The 14,996-nt window shown below is 47.0% G+C and overlaps 2 protein-coding genes across 2 annotated transcripts in view; both read left to right on the top strand.

Moving 5' to 3' along the window:
* The window catches only part of PIK3C2A (phosphatidylinositol-4-phosphate 3-kinase catalytic subunit type 2 alpha), a gene marked incomplete at its 3' end in the record, with an annotated part of 35,095 nt that extends 24,305 nt beyond the window's left edge, over positions 1–10,790 (top strand). Inside the window, 15 exon segments of the mRNA XM_072422377.1 lie at positions 383–563; positions 889–993; positions 1,199–1,291; positions 1,373–1,502; positions 1,966–2,102; positions 3,002–3,171; positions 4,241–4,397; positions 5,917–6,026; positions 7,350–7,554; positions 7,851–7,975; positions 8,413–8,530; positions 8,996–9,077; positions 9,158–9,267; positions 9,424–9,549; positions 10,277–10,790. Coding sequence (XP_072278478.1) covers positions 383–563; positions 889–993; positions 1,199–1,291; positions 1,373–1,502; positions 1,966–2,102; positions 3,002–3,171; positions 4,241–4,397; positions 5,917–6,026; positions 7,350–7,554; positions 7,851–7,975; positions 8,413–8,530; positions 8,996–9,077; positions 9,158–9,267; positions 9,424–9,549; positions 10,277–10,459 — 2,032 coding nt within the window.
* A 31-nt stretch (positions 10,791–10,821) lies between these two features.
* On the top strand, positions 10,822–14,996 carry RPS13 (ribosomal protein S13). Its single transcript, XM_072421581.1, has 6 exons — positions 10,822–10,828; positions 11,600–11,668; positions 13,587–13,742; positions 13,820–13,989; positions 14,732–14,832; positions 14,927–14,996. The coding sequence occupies exons 1-6, from the start codon at positions 10,822–10,824 to the stop codon at positions 14,958–14,960; spliced, it is 537 nt and encodes a 178-aa protein (XP_072277682.1). The 3' UTR covers positions 14,961–14,996.

The raw sequence follows: 14,996 nt of genomic DNA, 5'->3' as shown, positions 1-14,996 counted from the left end.
CCTAGGCACAGGAAGTCACCTGATATACAGCTATGAGGATACAGAACAGGAGTGCCTTGGCACTGAAGTCACCTGATACACAGCCATGAGGGTACAGGAGAGTGCCTAGGCACAGGAAGTCACCTGATATACAGCTATGAGGGTACAGAATAGAAGTGCCTAGGCACAGGAAGTCACCTGATATACAGCTATGAGGGTACAAAACAGGACAGTAGGAATAGTCTGGTCCTTAGCGATTGCCCATAGCCAGGCCTTTTGGGGCTGAGGAGATTGCGGAGGTCCCTTCTGTCATAGATTCTCCCTCTCGGCTTAGGTGAGCAGTTTGCTTCTGCTTTGGCTGTCATATTTCTGTCAAGTCAATAACTTTGGCTTTGTGATTCAGGCTTTTGAAGGACTCTCTGAATGATCCGCACTATGGGGGGCGCTATGAGCAGATTCTGGGTGCTCTTCTTTCCATTATTGGGAAAGGGCTGCGCCAGGAACTGGAGAAACAGACCAGACTGACCCAGCTTCTGGGTGTGGTGGCTGAGAAGGTCCGACAAGCGAGCGGTTCTGCCAGACAAGTAAGATATTCTATTATCTGTACACTGCTATGGTCCTTCTGTTGCAGCACTGGGACTCCGGGGACTTTCCATGTCCATACCTAATATCCTCACCACTAGGACCATCCGACTATCCAGCTAAATGTGAGCCCCCCAATACAGATTGGTTCTGACCCATTGGATCCCTTGTACACATTGCTGTTCATTATTTATGTAAATGGTAATGTAGATTTGTGTTGAGTCCTCAATGTCCTTGTGCTGCCACATAGGAAGCTAACTGATAATAGAAGCATTGGGTACAGCTAGACCTGGATCCATACATATTAGTGTGCTCTTACTCCTGCAGATAGCCTTACAGGAGGGAATGGAACGGGTACAACTTCTGTTCAGGAAGAATAAGATCCGCTTACCACTCAACCCAAGTCTGGAAGCCAAGGAGCTCAATGTGAAGGTCAGTCCTGCAGATAGGGGGCAGCTTTGTCAAATATCCCTGTTGGTGGCAAAATGCAACACTGTCAATATTTTTTTCCATTAGGTATAAATTGATGTGAGCGGCTGCCATTTCTCTCTCCATGATGTTTGTTGTTCAGTTGCATTGACCGCTTACAAACTGATCTCTGTTTTTGTACTTCGCACCCCCTATGTTCTCCCTGTAGGCCTGCTCTTTCTTCAGTTCCAATGCAGTACCCTTAAAAGTCACCATGGTGAGCGCCGATCCGCTTGGGGATGAAATTAACTCTATGTTTAAGGTAAAGAATCAGTTTGTATTATTTACTGAAAAGATTGTAAGCTCTCCGTATCCGAGGATCATTCCTGCATTTGTCTTGTAGGTTGGAGAAGATTTGCGCCAGGATATGCTGGCCCTGCAAATGATAAAGATTATGGATAAGTTGTGGCTACAGGAAGGTCTGGACATGCGGATGGTGCTCTTCAAATGTCTTTCTACTGGCAAAGACAGAGGTGGGGTGTTTATTAAATATGGGTTTTACATAGAACTCCATAAAGTAGAGCAGTCTTATTCTACAGACACATCTAGACTTCTTTCAACATATATACAAGAAAATGCATTCCAGATAGGACGTAATAGAGTTTAGCTCACATTTATGCCCTTGGTATCACCAGGAATCCTCCCCATGGCCTGTGTTATGGGGGAGGGGGGTAATATTCATCTACCAATAGGGATTTGGGGACAATAAAGGGCTTAAGATGGTTTCACAGTTCCCCATTGCCCAGAATGAGCAGGTCACATTATAGCGGTGAGCATTGTATGTGGTGGTCTTCCCGGGGGCCTAGGCTGTATGTAATGAGAGGTATGACGGTCAATAAACACTTATTATCCGTGGTTTCCTGTATCAACCATTATATGTTTGTGGTCTTCTTGACGGTTATTGGGGATTGCTGATATGACCTGTCTTGGTTCCAGGACTGGTGGAACTTGTGCTGTCATCTGATACCTTGAGGAAGATTCAGGTTGAGTATGGTATGACCGGCTCCTTCAAGGACAAACCACTGGCAGAGTGGCTGCGAAAGTATAACCCATCTGAGGAGGAATATGAGAAGGTAATTCGTTTTTTATAAAGAAATCCCCCAGGTGCTATAAAAAGAGCTGGTAAATGGACATGGTGTCCTGTACATTGGTGGTACACAGGCATGGGAGAGTATGGAATGGTGGCCCTCACATTGGTGGTACACAGGCATGGGAGAGTATGGAATGGTGGTCCTCACATCGTTGGTACACAGACATGGGAGAGTATGGAATGGTGGTCCTCACATCGGAGGTACACAGACATAGGAGAGTATGGAATGGTGGTCCTCACATTGTGGTACACAGACATGGGGGAGTATGGAATGGTGGTCCTCACATTGTGGTACACAGACATGGGGGAGTATAGAACGGTGGTCCTCACATTGTGGTACAGAGACATGGGGGAGTATGGAATGGTGGTCCTCACATTGGTGGTACACAGGCATGGGAGAGTATGCAATGGTGGTCCTCACATTGGTGGTACACTGACATGGGGGAGTATGGAATGGTGGTACACAGACATGGGAGAGTATGGAATGGTGGTCCTCACATTGTGGTACACAGACATGGGAGAGTATGGAATGGTGGCCCTCACATTGTGGTACAGAGACATGGGAGATTATGGAATGGTGGTCCTCACATTGGTGGTACACAGACATGGGGGAGTATGGAATGGTGGTCCTAATGGTGGTCCTCACATTGGTGGTACACAGACATGGGAGAGTATGGAATGGTGGTCCTCACATTGTGGTACACCCATACTAGTGTAAAATGTTGGCCTGCACACTGCTGATAACAGGTATTGGGGGGTGTGAATTTGTGGTCTGTACATTGGTGGTACGCAGACACTGGAGAATGTGTGATGGGGGTCTGTTTGTAATACATTGAGTGATCACTATTGTTTTTCAAACAGACAGGTTCTCTTTATTTTCAGGCATCAGAAAACTTCATCTACTCCTGTGCCGGCTGTTGCGTGGCCACTTACGTCCTGGGCATCTGTGATCGCCATAATGATAACATCATGCTTCGGAGCACCGGTCACATGTTTCATATAGACTTTGGGAAATTCCTGGGACATGCACAAATGTTTGGGAGCTTTAAGAGGTAAATCTCCGCGGTGATATATTCAGAATTTAATACAAGTTGGCAATCAGAACAAATAGTTTTATCTCTTTTTTGACCTGGGCGTGTATTGTACATTTTGTCATTCTGCGCAGAATTATTTTTACTATAAATGAGTGCCGAGGGCTCAGCCATTCCTGATGCCTGGGGACACTTAGCAGTCGCCTCATTGTCTGCCGGTCACATCCTTGTCACATGTCCAGTTACTGGCAGTCAATAAGTCCTGCGGTTCATTTTGAGTGTAGATTGTACAACATGTGAGCAATGAAGTGTTACTAACAGAAGGAGCACCATGAACTCTATGGATGGCTGAATCCCCAATTCACTGGACTGAAACTAACTTGTCCTGGTGTGTTAGCTTTGTCATTGATCTCTTGATGGCTGATGTAGGATAAATATCACAATATGGAGACGTTTGGAGGGTTTGGGATTGATCCTTTCACCTGTGAAATCCCGCATGTAGCTGTTGTATGGATCAGGAAAGGGATTCCTCCACATGTCGAGGAATACGCTGAATGATCCTCTGCATGCTGCTAGACGTCCTTCATATTTCAGGCAAGCAATAAAACGTGGATTCTTGGTACACACATTTCAATATTTAGGTTCCAGTCGGCCACAAAACATGGTGATCTCTCTCAGGCCATTCAGGTTAATGCTGAATTCCTATTTCCTTATAACATATTCTAATGTTTATGTACGTGGCATTTTCCATGGACCCGTTGTATGAAGGTGATGGCACATTGAATGTATTTGGCTCCTAGGTGTTTCATTAGCCCGAGTTAGGACATATGGAGAGAGTTCAGTTTCCCGGGAAATTTCTGTGTCGTGAAAAATCTGGAATTCCCCGTGAATTCTGAGCTTCCTGTGCCATTGCCCAGCCATTGATAGATGCCATCAGAGAGGTCAGTGAGCTTCCCGCTGAGCTGATTTATTCATTGATTGCAATGTAATTGTTCCCTAATTATCTGTCCAGGAATTCTTCTTTAGTCTGAATAGAATGTTCTGATGTCTTCTATGGAGCATCAAAGGTTTTGTTGTTTGTTCTCTGCAGAGATCGCGCTCCCTTCGTCCTCACTTCAGACATGGCTTACGTCATTAACGGAGGAGAAAAACCCACCAGTCGCTTCCAGCTGTTTGTGGATCTTTGCTGCCAGGCCTATAACCTGCTCAGGAAACACACCAACCTTTTCTTGAACCTGCTGTCGCTGGTGAGGGTCACACCTGTGATATTCAAGATTTGTCTGCCATAGATCTGTGTTAGATTGTCTGAGCTTTATACCAATAGGACTTCATTGGCATGCATTGCACGGTGCTGGCTTATCTCAATGTATGGCATGGACATAAAGGGGCCGGAGATGGTTCTGTTACCTGGGGCTCCCACGATCACATGATTCATAGAAAAATGAAGAGCCTGCACGGGGGTCACACTGGGTCGTGCAGAATAGAACCCGGGGGTATAATGTGTTTTAATCTGGGAAGACAAAAAAAGAGGATTTACTGTACTGGGTCCTTAGAAGGGAATTTGTAAGAAAATGTCAGCAAATCAATTGAAAGAAAAATAACTTTTATTGTATTGAAAAACAATTAAAAAGGTAATGAAATCCACTCAGTGTTATTAAGGGGTTGGAGGGGCTGACGGCAAACATGAGAAGAACATTGGGGGCTTCGGGGCAAGGACCAAACATGAGAACCACTGGAACATTATTGGGGGTTTCGGGGCAAAGCCCGCAGAACGAGCTGCATTATGATTGCAGCTACTGGACGGCTTCCCCTCTGCAGTCATCATTGAAGCATTCCTGGGGTTTCTGTGTTTGGATAAGCACAGCGCAGGATGAATGTTCTGTGTATAATGTAACACAATGATCCGTTAACCCTTTTGCTGCCATGGATGTATGGATTCCATCTTCAGCAGCAGCGGCCTGTAAACAAATTCCCAAACATTATGGTGGTGAGCGGAGAGTTTTTATTTGTAGGGGGGAGACTGAGGGCTCTCCATAGATGTGATTCTTACAACCACCCAATGATGTCTATAGGCCTCAATATTACACTAACTGCCCCCCCCCCCCCCAAAACTAAATGACCCCCAAATAACTAAACTTTCCACTGACAAATAAACCTGGAAGTTCCTTGTCCATTGATGGCTGCTGCCCAGGGAGTGACAGTTCTGAACCAAACACTATTTGTGCCAAAACAGCTTCAATAGAGTGCAGAGGTAACATCGGCTTTCTAACAGACCCCTAATGTTCCCAAAAAGAGAACCTGTCACCATCCCTATTTAAAAAGTTTTAAATAAATCAAATTTAATTAAAAAATGTAAAAGCCCCTCAGTCCCCCACACCCACCGTGCCAGAGTTCTAGGGCATCATTTGTGGTTATTTCTACATGTGGACCTGTAAAGGCTTTACCTATAAACCTTTCCAGGGTACCACACACGGGCACACTCAGATTTAGGTGAAAGTTTTATTACAAAGAGCTTTGAACTATAGAACACATTGCAGATCTTCCTTTTTGTTGTATAGTCTCAGTAGCCAGGTGATGAATCGCAGAGAATAATGAAAACCCAGCAGAGGTTCCAACCCTTCCCACCCCATAAATAATATAAGTAATGCATGCTTGTGGTTGTTTCCGGTCTATTCACCAAATGTATATTTTACAGAGACATTCGGGTGGAGAATCCCGATTTACTGTCTTGTGATCAGATTTATTGATCTTGGTGTTAATCTTCAGATGATTTCCTCTGGGCTGCCGGAACTTAAAGGGGTTCAGGATTTGAAGTATGTCTATGATGCTCTTCAGCCACAAGCCTCGGATGCAGAAGCCACCATCTTCTTTACAAGGTGAGTGAGGTCCTATGAAGCAGATACAGCCCAATATACCACTTTCTATATTTATTGATGGACACCATGTAACCTTTGAGTTATACTGCCACCTATAGGAGGGGTGGCCACTGACAAAAATGAGGGCACTTCAGGAGAAAACCACCTAGAGCAGAGGTCGGCAGACTCCGACCTTTAGGCCAAATGTGGCCTAGCCCGTAGTTTGTTCTGACCTAACGCCCCCTGGCCGATCCGGCCTTATTCCGGCACAGCAACGGCTAGGGGGCGTTGGGCCGGAACAAACTACCGAAACTGCACGCGGCTCTTGAGCCTCCTCTGTGGCTCCCCTATTTATCGCGGCCAAGGTTAACACTTTCCCCACCGGGGTGAATAGGGAACACCCCCTGAAGGGAAATCCATCTCCTCCGCAATGCATACAGAGTAGGGGGATTTCCCTTCAGCGGGCGTTCCAGGTGGGGGAAGGAACCATTAGGGCGAGACTCGAGAGAGAGTCTGGCCTAGAGTGCTCCTGCCTACCCCTGAAATGACCAAGTGGCCACAAAAGTTTGCCTACCTCTGACCTACGGCTTCAGTTCTGCTTTACACAGGCCTTGCCTGGTTCCTAATTTATTTCAGTTAATAATAGGCCACAAAGATTATGTATGGGTATAGATTCCACTCTATGCCACCCCCCCAAAAAGGAAAAAACAAAAAACAAAAAAGTTGTTTTTTTTGGCAATAATTACATTACAAGGAAAAATAACATTAACTTGGTAAAACCCACACATTTATTTTTCAAGCATCAAAAAGGTTTTATTAATAGAAATGTCCTCCAAGCAGAAACAAGACCTCAATATACATTTAGCATAATTCATTCTTCACAGAACTATAATCTCTTCCTCGGGAGTGTATAATGTAAGGAGGAACATCCTAAAACACAATAACAATACATTAAGTGACCAATATCCCACATAAAACGCACTGGAAAAGAAAGATCACTTACATCCATAACATGATATAAAGACGTAAGCTTATCTGTCCCTATGACTTACCACCAAAACCACTGACATGGAAGGAGGAAAACTCAGGGAGTCGACGGTCTGACTCTATTGTCATCTAATAACATTGATATCATAAATTCATACATCCCCCCCCCTGTATTCATGGTCTGGGTAGCAGTGTGTGACATCCCTGAGACATGCTGGGGGGGGATCTTGCTCCGGTATACAATATTTGTTTCCTATATCCAATTCTCTGATAGCTGGTAATATAACCCCAAGGTTAGAGGCTGTGAGCATTGTACGCTACATACAATATGAATGGAATATTCTTCTTCCTTTCCAGGTTAATAGAATCCAGCTTGGGAAGTGTTGCTACAAAATTTAATTTCTTCATTCACAACCTTGCCCAGCGCTTCTCAGGGGTCCCTGTAAATGACGAGGCGATTTTGTCTTTTTCCCCAAAGACGTATACAATGAAGCAGGATGGACGAATCCGAGAAGCCTCCATCTTCACCTATCACAAGAGATACAATCCCGATAAATATTATGTAAGTACCCCCCCCCCCCCCCCCCTACGGCCCTCTGTGTGTTTAATGGCCGATACCTAAAATCATCCTGGGGTTGTTCTGGTTTTATAGCAGGAAATACTTCATCCAGGTGTAGTAATGATGGATTATAGGCACAAAGAAACATCCCGGTGATCTAGGTCCGTGTGTCATGTGATCAGCGACAGACATGTCTGTCCCCTGATAATCTGCATGTGTGACCGGAGGAATCTCGCTGATAATGTCTAACGTATTGCCGTGTTTTCTATGTGTGATGTGATGACCTGCTTGTGTTTTAGATTTATGTAGTGAGAGTTGTACGGGAGGTCCAGGATGATTCTGCCTTCATTTTCCGTACGTTTGATGAGTTCCAGGAGCTGCACAACAAGCTGAGCATTCTCTTCCCGCTCTGGAAGCTGCCAGGGTGAGTGTTCCTTCCATCGCTTGGGGTTTATATGGGTGATGGAGGCTGCTGAGGTGTCGGCAAGCTGTCTGCTTATCTTGGGATGGTTGTGAAGGATACCGGGGAGTCGGCAATGTCTGGTATGGGTTCCTTCCATCTCTTGGCTTTTGTATGGATGATGGAAGCTGCTGCGGTGATCAGTTGTGGACAATGAATATCTAATATCTGTACAATTCCCAAAAGCTTTGTTACTGTGGTGACTGTACAGTCTGCACCCCTACTGAATGTTCTAATGAGGAGATTGGATGACCCCATTCAGGTAATAGACGCTTTGTATTCCTCATTATTGGGAGTGTTGAATAGTTTGTATTCCCTTTGCAGGGAGTTCTGAGTATCGATGTTTGTGCTTTCTCCTACCATTGCAGCAGCTGCCCTTATCACGTTCTCCTCTTTGTTAGGTTCCCCAGTAAGGTTGTCCTTGGAAGAACCCATATAAAAGACGTGGCCGCCAAGAGGAAAGTGGAGCTGAACAGTTACCTCCAGAGCCTGCTTAGCGGCTCCCCTGAGGTGTCCGAGGTGAGTGCACAGCATGGAGCTCTGTGTGATCCTCATAGAGATATAGTGAGGAGATGAGAGAGGCTTCCCAGTCCCTGGGTATCAGATTATAATAAAATGGAGATCCTGCATTGCAGTAATGCAGCGCCTGGTAGCGATCCTATGTGCTCGCCCCCTTCACCCACTTCCTAAATAAACGCTCCCACGCCGTGGCTTCCCAGCATCCATGGACTGATTATCACAGCTGATTGAAGGTTTGTGCAGCCATCTTCTGTCAGTTACTTTACATACTCTGCAATAATGTGGGGTGAAATGTTGTGTGAATGTTCGGGGAATGAGGATTAGGCTGTGTGTACTCTCCATGTGTGCTCCCTATTATTATTATTATTCAGGATTCGTATAGCGCCAACATATTACGCAGCGCTGTACATTAAATAAGAATTTGTATTGTTCTGTAATATTCTGAATGTTTCTCCTCCATGTTAGTGTGACCTGATCTACACCTTCTTCCACCCTCTGCTACGGGACGAGAGGACGGAGGGGGGTGACGTCACAGTCCGGGAAATTGGTAAGAAGATATGGCATTCGGTCACCTCGGTATTTCATGGGGTCACAGCCATATTTATCATTTTATCTCTGTCATTCCAGGACATCCTCCACTGAGCCCAACGTCCGGGAAGATTGAGGGGGAGGTGAAATTGTCCATTTCTTATCGGAATGGAACTCTCTTCATAATGGTGATGCACATTAAAGACCTGGTGAGTCCTCGTCTGCAAATAATCCCCAGTGTCCCCCAAAGTCCTGATCCTGTACCCCCTTCCCCTATATTTTCTCTGGTCCCTTCTTGTATACCCCAGGCCTGACCCTGCATCCCCTACCCCATACATTGTATATAAATATATTACGCATTGCAGGTGATAGAAGACAGCACAGACCCCAACCCTTACGTGAAGACTTATCTGCTCCCTGACCCCCACAAAACATCTAAACGCAAAACAAAGATTGCTAGAAAGACCTGCAACCCCACATTCAATGAAATGGTGAGTTGTGTCCGGTGGTTTGCTGCAGATATGGGTGGCAAGTATGTCGGGGGAGGGGGGGGGGTAACTAGAAGAAGAAGTAACTCAGGATCACATTCTGGGTCCAGAGGGAATATTCTGTCCAATCAGAGTGTCCAGTAATATTAAACAGTATGTATATAGCGCCAACCTATAGTGTAGCGCTGTACGTTAGAGGTAGCAAATGACAGACAGTGACACGGGAGGAGGAGAGGATCCTGCCAGAAGAGAATATTCAGAGGCCGATCTGTAATAATGGGAAGAGGGAGGCAGATGATTTTGATGGCGGTTTTGGTGAATATTGGAAGTGTTTGCAGCTCCCTTTAGTCCTTTAATTTGTCATCATAGTGTCATCATCATATTTATCCAAAATTACAGATGGGGGACAGTTACCCTACAAGATACCCCCAAACCTCTCCTCCTGTATCACTGTCTGTATTAGTCTGTCATTTGCAATCCCTATTTAATGTACAGCGCTGCGTAATATGTTGGCGCTATATAAATCCTGTTTAATAATAATAATAATAATAATAATAAATAATAACCTCCATAATTGGGAGATGGGGGGGGGGGGGTGACCTACTAACCTGAACTCTGCCTAAACTACACAAATCTGAAATCTATTTTCTACATTTTATTGACCTTCCTCTGTGTCCCTCTTTCTCTTCCTTCCTCTTCTTTCTTTTCTCACCCCCGTTTCTCTTTGCAGCTGGTATATAGCGGGTACAGTAAGGATTCGTTGCGGCAGAGAGAGCTCCAGCTCAGTGTTCTCAGTGCGGAGTCTTTACGGGAGAATTTCTTCCTGGGCGGAGTGACGCTTCCATTGAAAGATTTCAATTTGAACCAAGAGACGGTCGGCTGGCACAAACTAACAGAAGTGCCGTACTTCTGATTCCTGGCTCCCCCCAAACCACATTGGACCAATACAGAGGGGCTGAGCACTGCCTGGACCCTGTGGTTAGTTCTGCTGCCCCACCATGACCACTAAGATGCAGTGGACTGAATTTAGGTGCCGTCGGTTCCGCCATGACCCACTAACGCCATAACTTGAGCCTCTTCTCGATCATTCCAGAACCACTTATAGAGGAAGGGTGAAATGTTAGCGCCATCTGGTGGTCGCTGCAGCTTCTGCACTGTGCTGGGTTGTACAGAGAGTTCTCTTCCACATTTGTTGTAAATATTTTATCATTTATCCTTGTGATCTGCACCCGGGGCATTCACAGCGGAGAGAGCGACTGGGGGTATATTTCTCTTATGTCAGGTAAGTAGGACAAGAGCTGTGGAGAATACTTTGGAATCTGTTACCATGCAGACTTATATCTGTCTTATAGATCTTATATCTGCATTCATCACCATGACCGTGCAGCAAACTGATCTATCATTCAGCGTTCAGTGCTATCCCCGTCTGCCAGAATCTCACCTCTCTGGGTGTAAATTGGGTTTGTAGTACAGAGGAGAACCGCGATGGATCACAACACCCAACCACTCGTCCAAAATACCATAAAGGTATAAAACCTTAAGGGAATAATGTTGGCATTCTGTACACTACAGGTTCTCTTTAATCCCAGCCTAAAGCACATCGGTCCCCTGGACAGTCCAAACTTTATACAGATCACAGCTGTGCATGGCGGGGGCTGGGAGGGTTATTGGAGCTTCAGGGGGGTGACTGCAGATCTGCTGTGTTCCTCTACCTGTGTCTGTCTCCACCCACTTCCCCGCCCACACCGGCTCCCTATTTGTTCTTTAATGGAATGGGCGGCTCCATGAATAATGAGTTGGCCTCCATACTTTGTATTATGAAGATTTTCAGCCTCACCATTGGCAGTTATTGGTTACAGCAAATAGCGCCCCCTATAGCTCAGAGATCTCTGAATCTAGATTGCTGGACATCCCATCTTTACTGATCCTCTGCTCTCATCAGATCATCGATTTGCATTGCTTCAGTCTGTGATAAGTTTACACGGAGGAATCTGTGCACCCCCCAATGTCTTCCATGTTATATTGTTATCCCCAATTATATTCCATGTTCTAGCAATCGGAGGGAACTGTGACCCACCGGGCTGTGAGGACCACGCCGTGTTATTGCCGCTCAAACCGCTCGGTATTTCCTGAGATTCACCCTCCTCTTATATCTGTTTATTTCTATTTTAGCTCAGGACTTTGGATTCATAAAGTTTTCTGCATTTTGAAGCTGCACAGACAGAATTTTTGGTATAATTGTTTCCATAGCAGCAAAGGATTGATATTAGCCCCACCCCTGCGGAGCGGCCCTCCTCTTTTTGTATTGGCTGCACTATAATCTGTTTTCCAGTTTGGGGTTTCCCACACTTCCTGTAGTCCATCACCTGGGTTCAGCCTCTTCTGTCCTTTCTATGACCTATTTGGCATCTAAATTAGTTCTGGGGCAGTTTCCCTGGTCCCTGGCAGACAATGTTGTCAGAACCTTGAAAGGATGCCCCCATTGGTGGTCTTACCCCAAAGATGCTTCAGGATTTGGGCTGTGTCCCGGACCCCCAAAAGATTGATGGTGGACTCCACCCTGCACCCCCTTATAATACTCGGCCATCACCAGACCCCCCACCCCATTTGGTCACCATCACCAGATCCCCCCATATGGATGCCATGAGCTAACAATCACAATTGGATTTCGGGGTCTGTGTGTTCCAGCATTGTCAGATCCCCAATCCTCCTCCACACACTGGACCGGGCACTCAGCGTACCAATCAGCTGCCAGCACGGCTCCCATCCTCCACACATAGAAATCATTTCTATTGTAGCTGATGGTGATTGGTTCCGAAAGGGTCTCCTATGGAATAGAGTTGGCCTGGCCTAGTAGAATCCGATATCTTTCCCCCAGTGAGGAAATAGCAGGGAGGGGGTGACCATGGCTGCTCCTCCCACCAATCCTAATCCTGGGGCAGCAGGGGGCATTATGGGAAGAGGGCAGGCTGGGGGGTCGGCAGGCCAGCAGAGACCATGTAACCTATAGAATTTGCTGCTAATGTCTTGGTGCCGGATACCACAGGACATGTTTTCACCTGGAGGAGTCACAAAGGGCCATATACATAATATTGGTTGGGGTTTATTATTAATTTGGCACATAATTCTATTTTGGAGGTGGGGGAAATGTGCAGCAATAGAAGCAGAACTCTGTAAGGAGCTGTAATCTTGCTGCTCCCTATTATATAAAGAAGTAATAGAATGCTGCAATGTGATTGGCTGGGGGTGCAGCACAGACTCTCCATGCTTCCCCGCACTGTCACAGCTTCTTATATCCGGAGTGCGCCGTGTCTACATACAGCTCCGCCCACAGCCCCACCCTTCTTCCTCTCAAAATTCCATCTCTGTGCTGTGATTGGGTACTGCTAACAGGCTCCTCCCTCTGCTCCCCAGATCAGTAACAATCCCAGCCGGATGGGGCGGAGGCGTGGCGTAGATTCTGGTGTAGTAGGTGGAGAATAAGAAGGCCCCGCCTATAGGCGATGACGTAGTTCCTGCTCCGGCGGTAATCAGCGCATGCGCAGCTTCCGATCTCTCTTTTCTCTCCAGCCGCCATCATGGGTCGCATGCACGCTCCCGGGTAAGCGAGGGGCCCGGGGCCCTGGGGAAGCCAGGGGGTGCCCAGGGTTGAGAAAAGGGAGACTGGGGTGACTATAAACACCCCTGTGTAATGGATGGCTGACACCGGGTGAGAGGGGAGAGCCGGGGAGACCCCAGCCGGGTGTGAGGGGAGAGCGGCCGGGTGTGCGGGATAATTACCCCGGTGGGGACTGTGCGGGGCGACTAATCCACCTCCCGAATCCGGCTCCGACTGGAGTGCGGGACATCCCCGGTCCCCCCCGAATATTGGGGTTTATACCCGGTACACGTGCTCCCCTCCCCCCATATTCCTGACATGTTAAAGAGCCATATTATGTGGGGGGGGGGCAAACAAATCTGCCCCATTACCCCTCTCTGTGTATTGCCCCCTCCTGTAATCAATGTTTAATGTTGGTGACCCCCCCCCCCTGCTGTTGGAGCTCTGCAGAGATCTCACTGCTTCCTGGCTGTGGTCCCTGAGGGGTCTCCGAGGTTTTCATTTCTCGTTGTCTTTCAGTGGCTGAAGCTGACGTCTGATGATGTGAAGGAGCAGATCTACAAACTGGCCAAGAAGGGTCTGACCCCGTCCCAGATTGGTGAGTGTGTGGGATGGGGATCGTCAGATTTGGTGTCCCCGGGCCCTGTGTAACCTCTTCCCCTCCCCCTCCTCCAGGTGTCATCCTCAGGGACTCTCATGGTGTCGCCCAGGTTCGCTTTGTTACTGGCAACAAAATCCTGCGGATCCTGAAATCCAAAGGATTGGCCCCCGACCTCCCCGAGGATCTCTACCACCTGATCAAGAAGGCCGTGGCTGTGCGCAAGCATCTGGAGAGGAACAGGAAGGTAACCTATGCAGTCACGTAGTACAATCTGTGTGGGGTTGTCCGATGATGGAGCCTCCTCAGCCAGCCGGGGACCACAAATTGGTTTTGGGATTCTGCAGAGATTCCGATGTCTCCTTTCACAGGTCAATGTAAATATCGCATTGTGTTTATTCAACCGGAGTGGCACCTTGTGTTCAGACAAGGACTGGGAACATCGGGGATCCCTCTGCTTACCATGGCTGCATAGGGGGAGGTGGGCAGTGCGACCCCTGTTTGCAGGGGCTGTTAGCAGCTTGTGTTCCAGCTCTGTGCTGTTATCGGGTCACATGATTGCGGTGCTGCAGTCCCGGTAATGCCATGAGGAGTACTCGGTGCCGTACTATTCCTGGTCTGTGGATACATTGTGTATGACCCGGGCCTGTGATGATATAAAGGGGCCCCTGCGGTACAGATTGCCCTATGCTGGGGCTGTTGGTTGTTCATCTAACATGGGGCAGAGAATGCCGGATATCTGGCTGTCATGGCGATGTGTTGATGGAGGTGACACGTCTAGGGGTATATTGGGGGAGGGGGTCTTGCTGGGATTTTGGGGTAGGTAGCAGGATGAGGGTATAACACGAAAATTCCTCCTCCTGTGTCACTGTCTGTATCTGTCATTTGTAACCCCTATTTATTGTACAGCGCTGTGGTATATGTTGGCGTTATATAAATCCTGTGTATTAATAACAATGATGGATCTGATTGTATTTTTCCTTTTTCAGGATAAAGATGCCAAATTCCGTTTGATTCTCATTGAGAGCAGAATCCACAGGTTGGCCCGTTACTACAAGACCAGGAGAGTCCTCCCACCCACCTGGAAGTAGTAAGTATCCCACCCACAAGGGGGCAGTATTGGGGGAGGGGTGATGTATTCCAATCCTTCTGACATCTAATCATCGTTTTTCTTTCTCTTTCAGCGAATCCTCCACAGCCTCCGCCCTTGTCGCATAAATGTCATAAAAGCAAATAAAGTTCAACTTTATTCCA

This window comes from Pyxicephalus adspersus, chromosome 9 (assembly GCF_032062135.1).
Source record: "Pyxicephalus adspersus chromosome 9, UCB_Pads_2.0, whole genome shotgun sequence".
Classification (NCBI taxonomy): Eukaryota; Metazoa; Chordata; class Amphibia; order Anura; family Pyxicephalidae; genus Pyxicephalus; species Pyxicephalus adspersus.
This window is presented reverse-complemented; position numbering and strand designations above follow the sequence as displayed.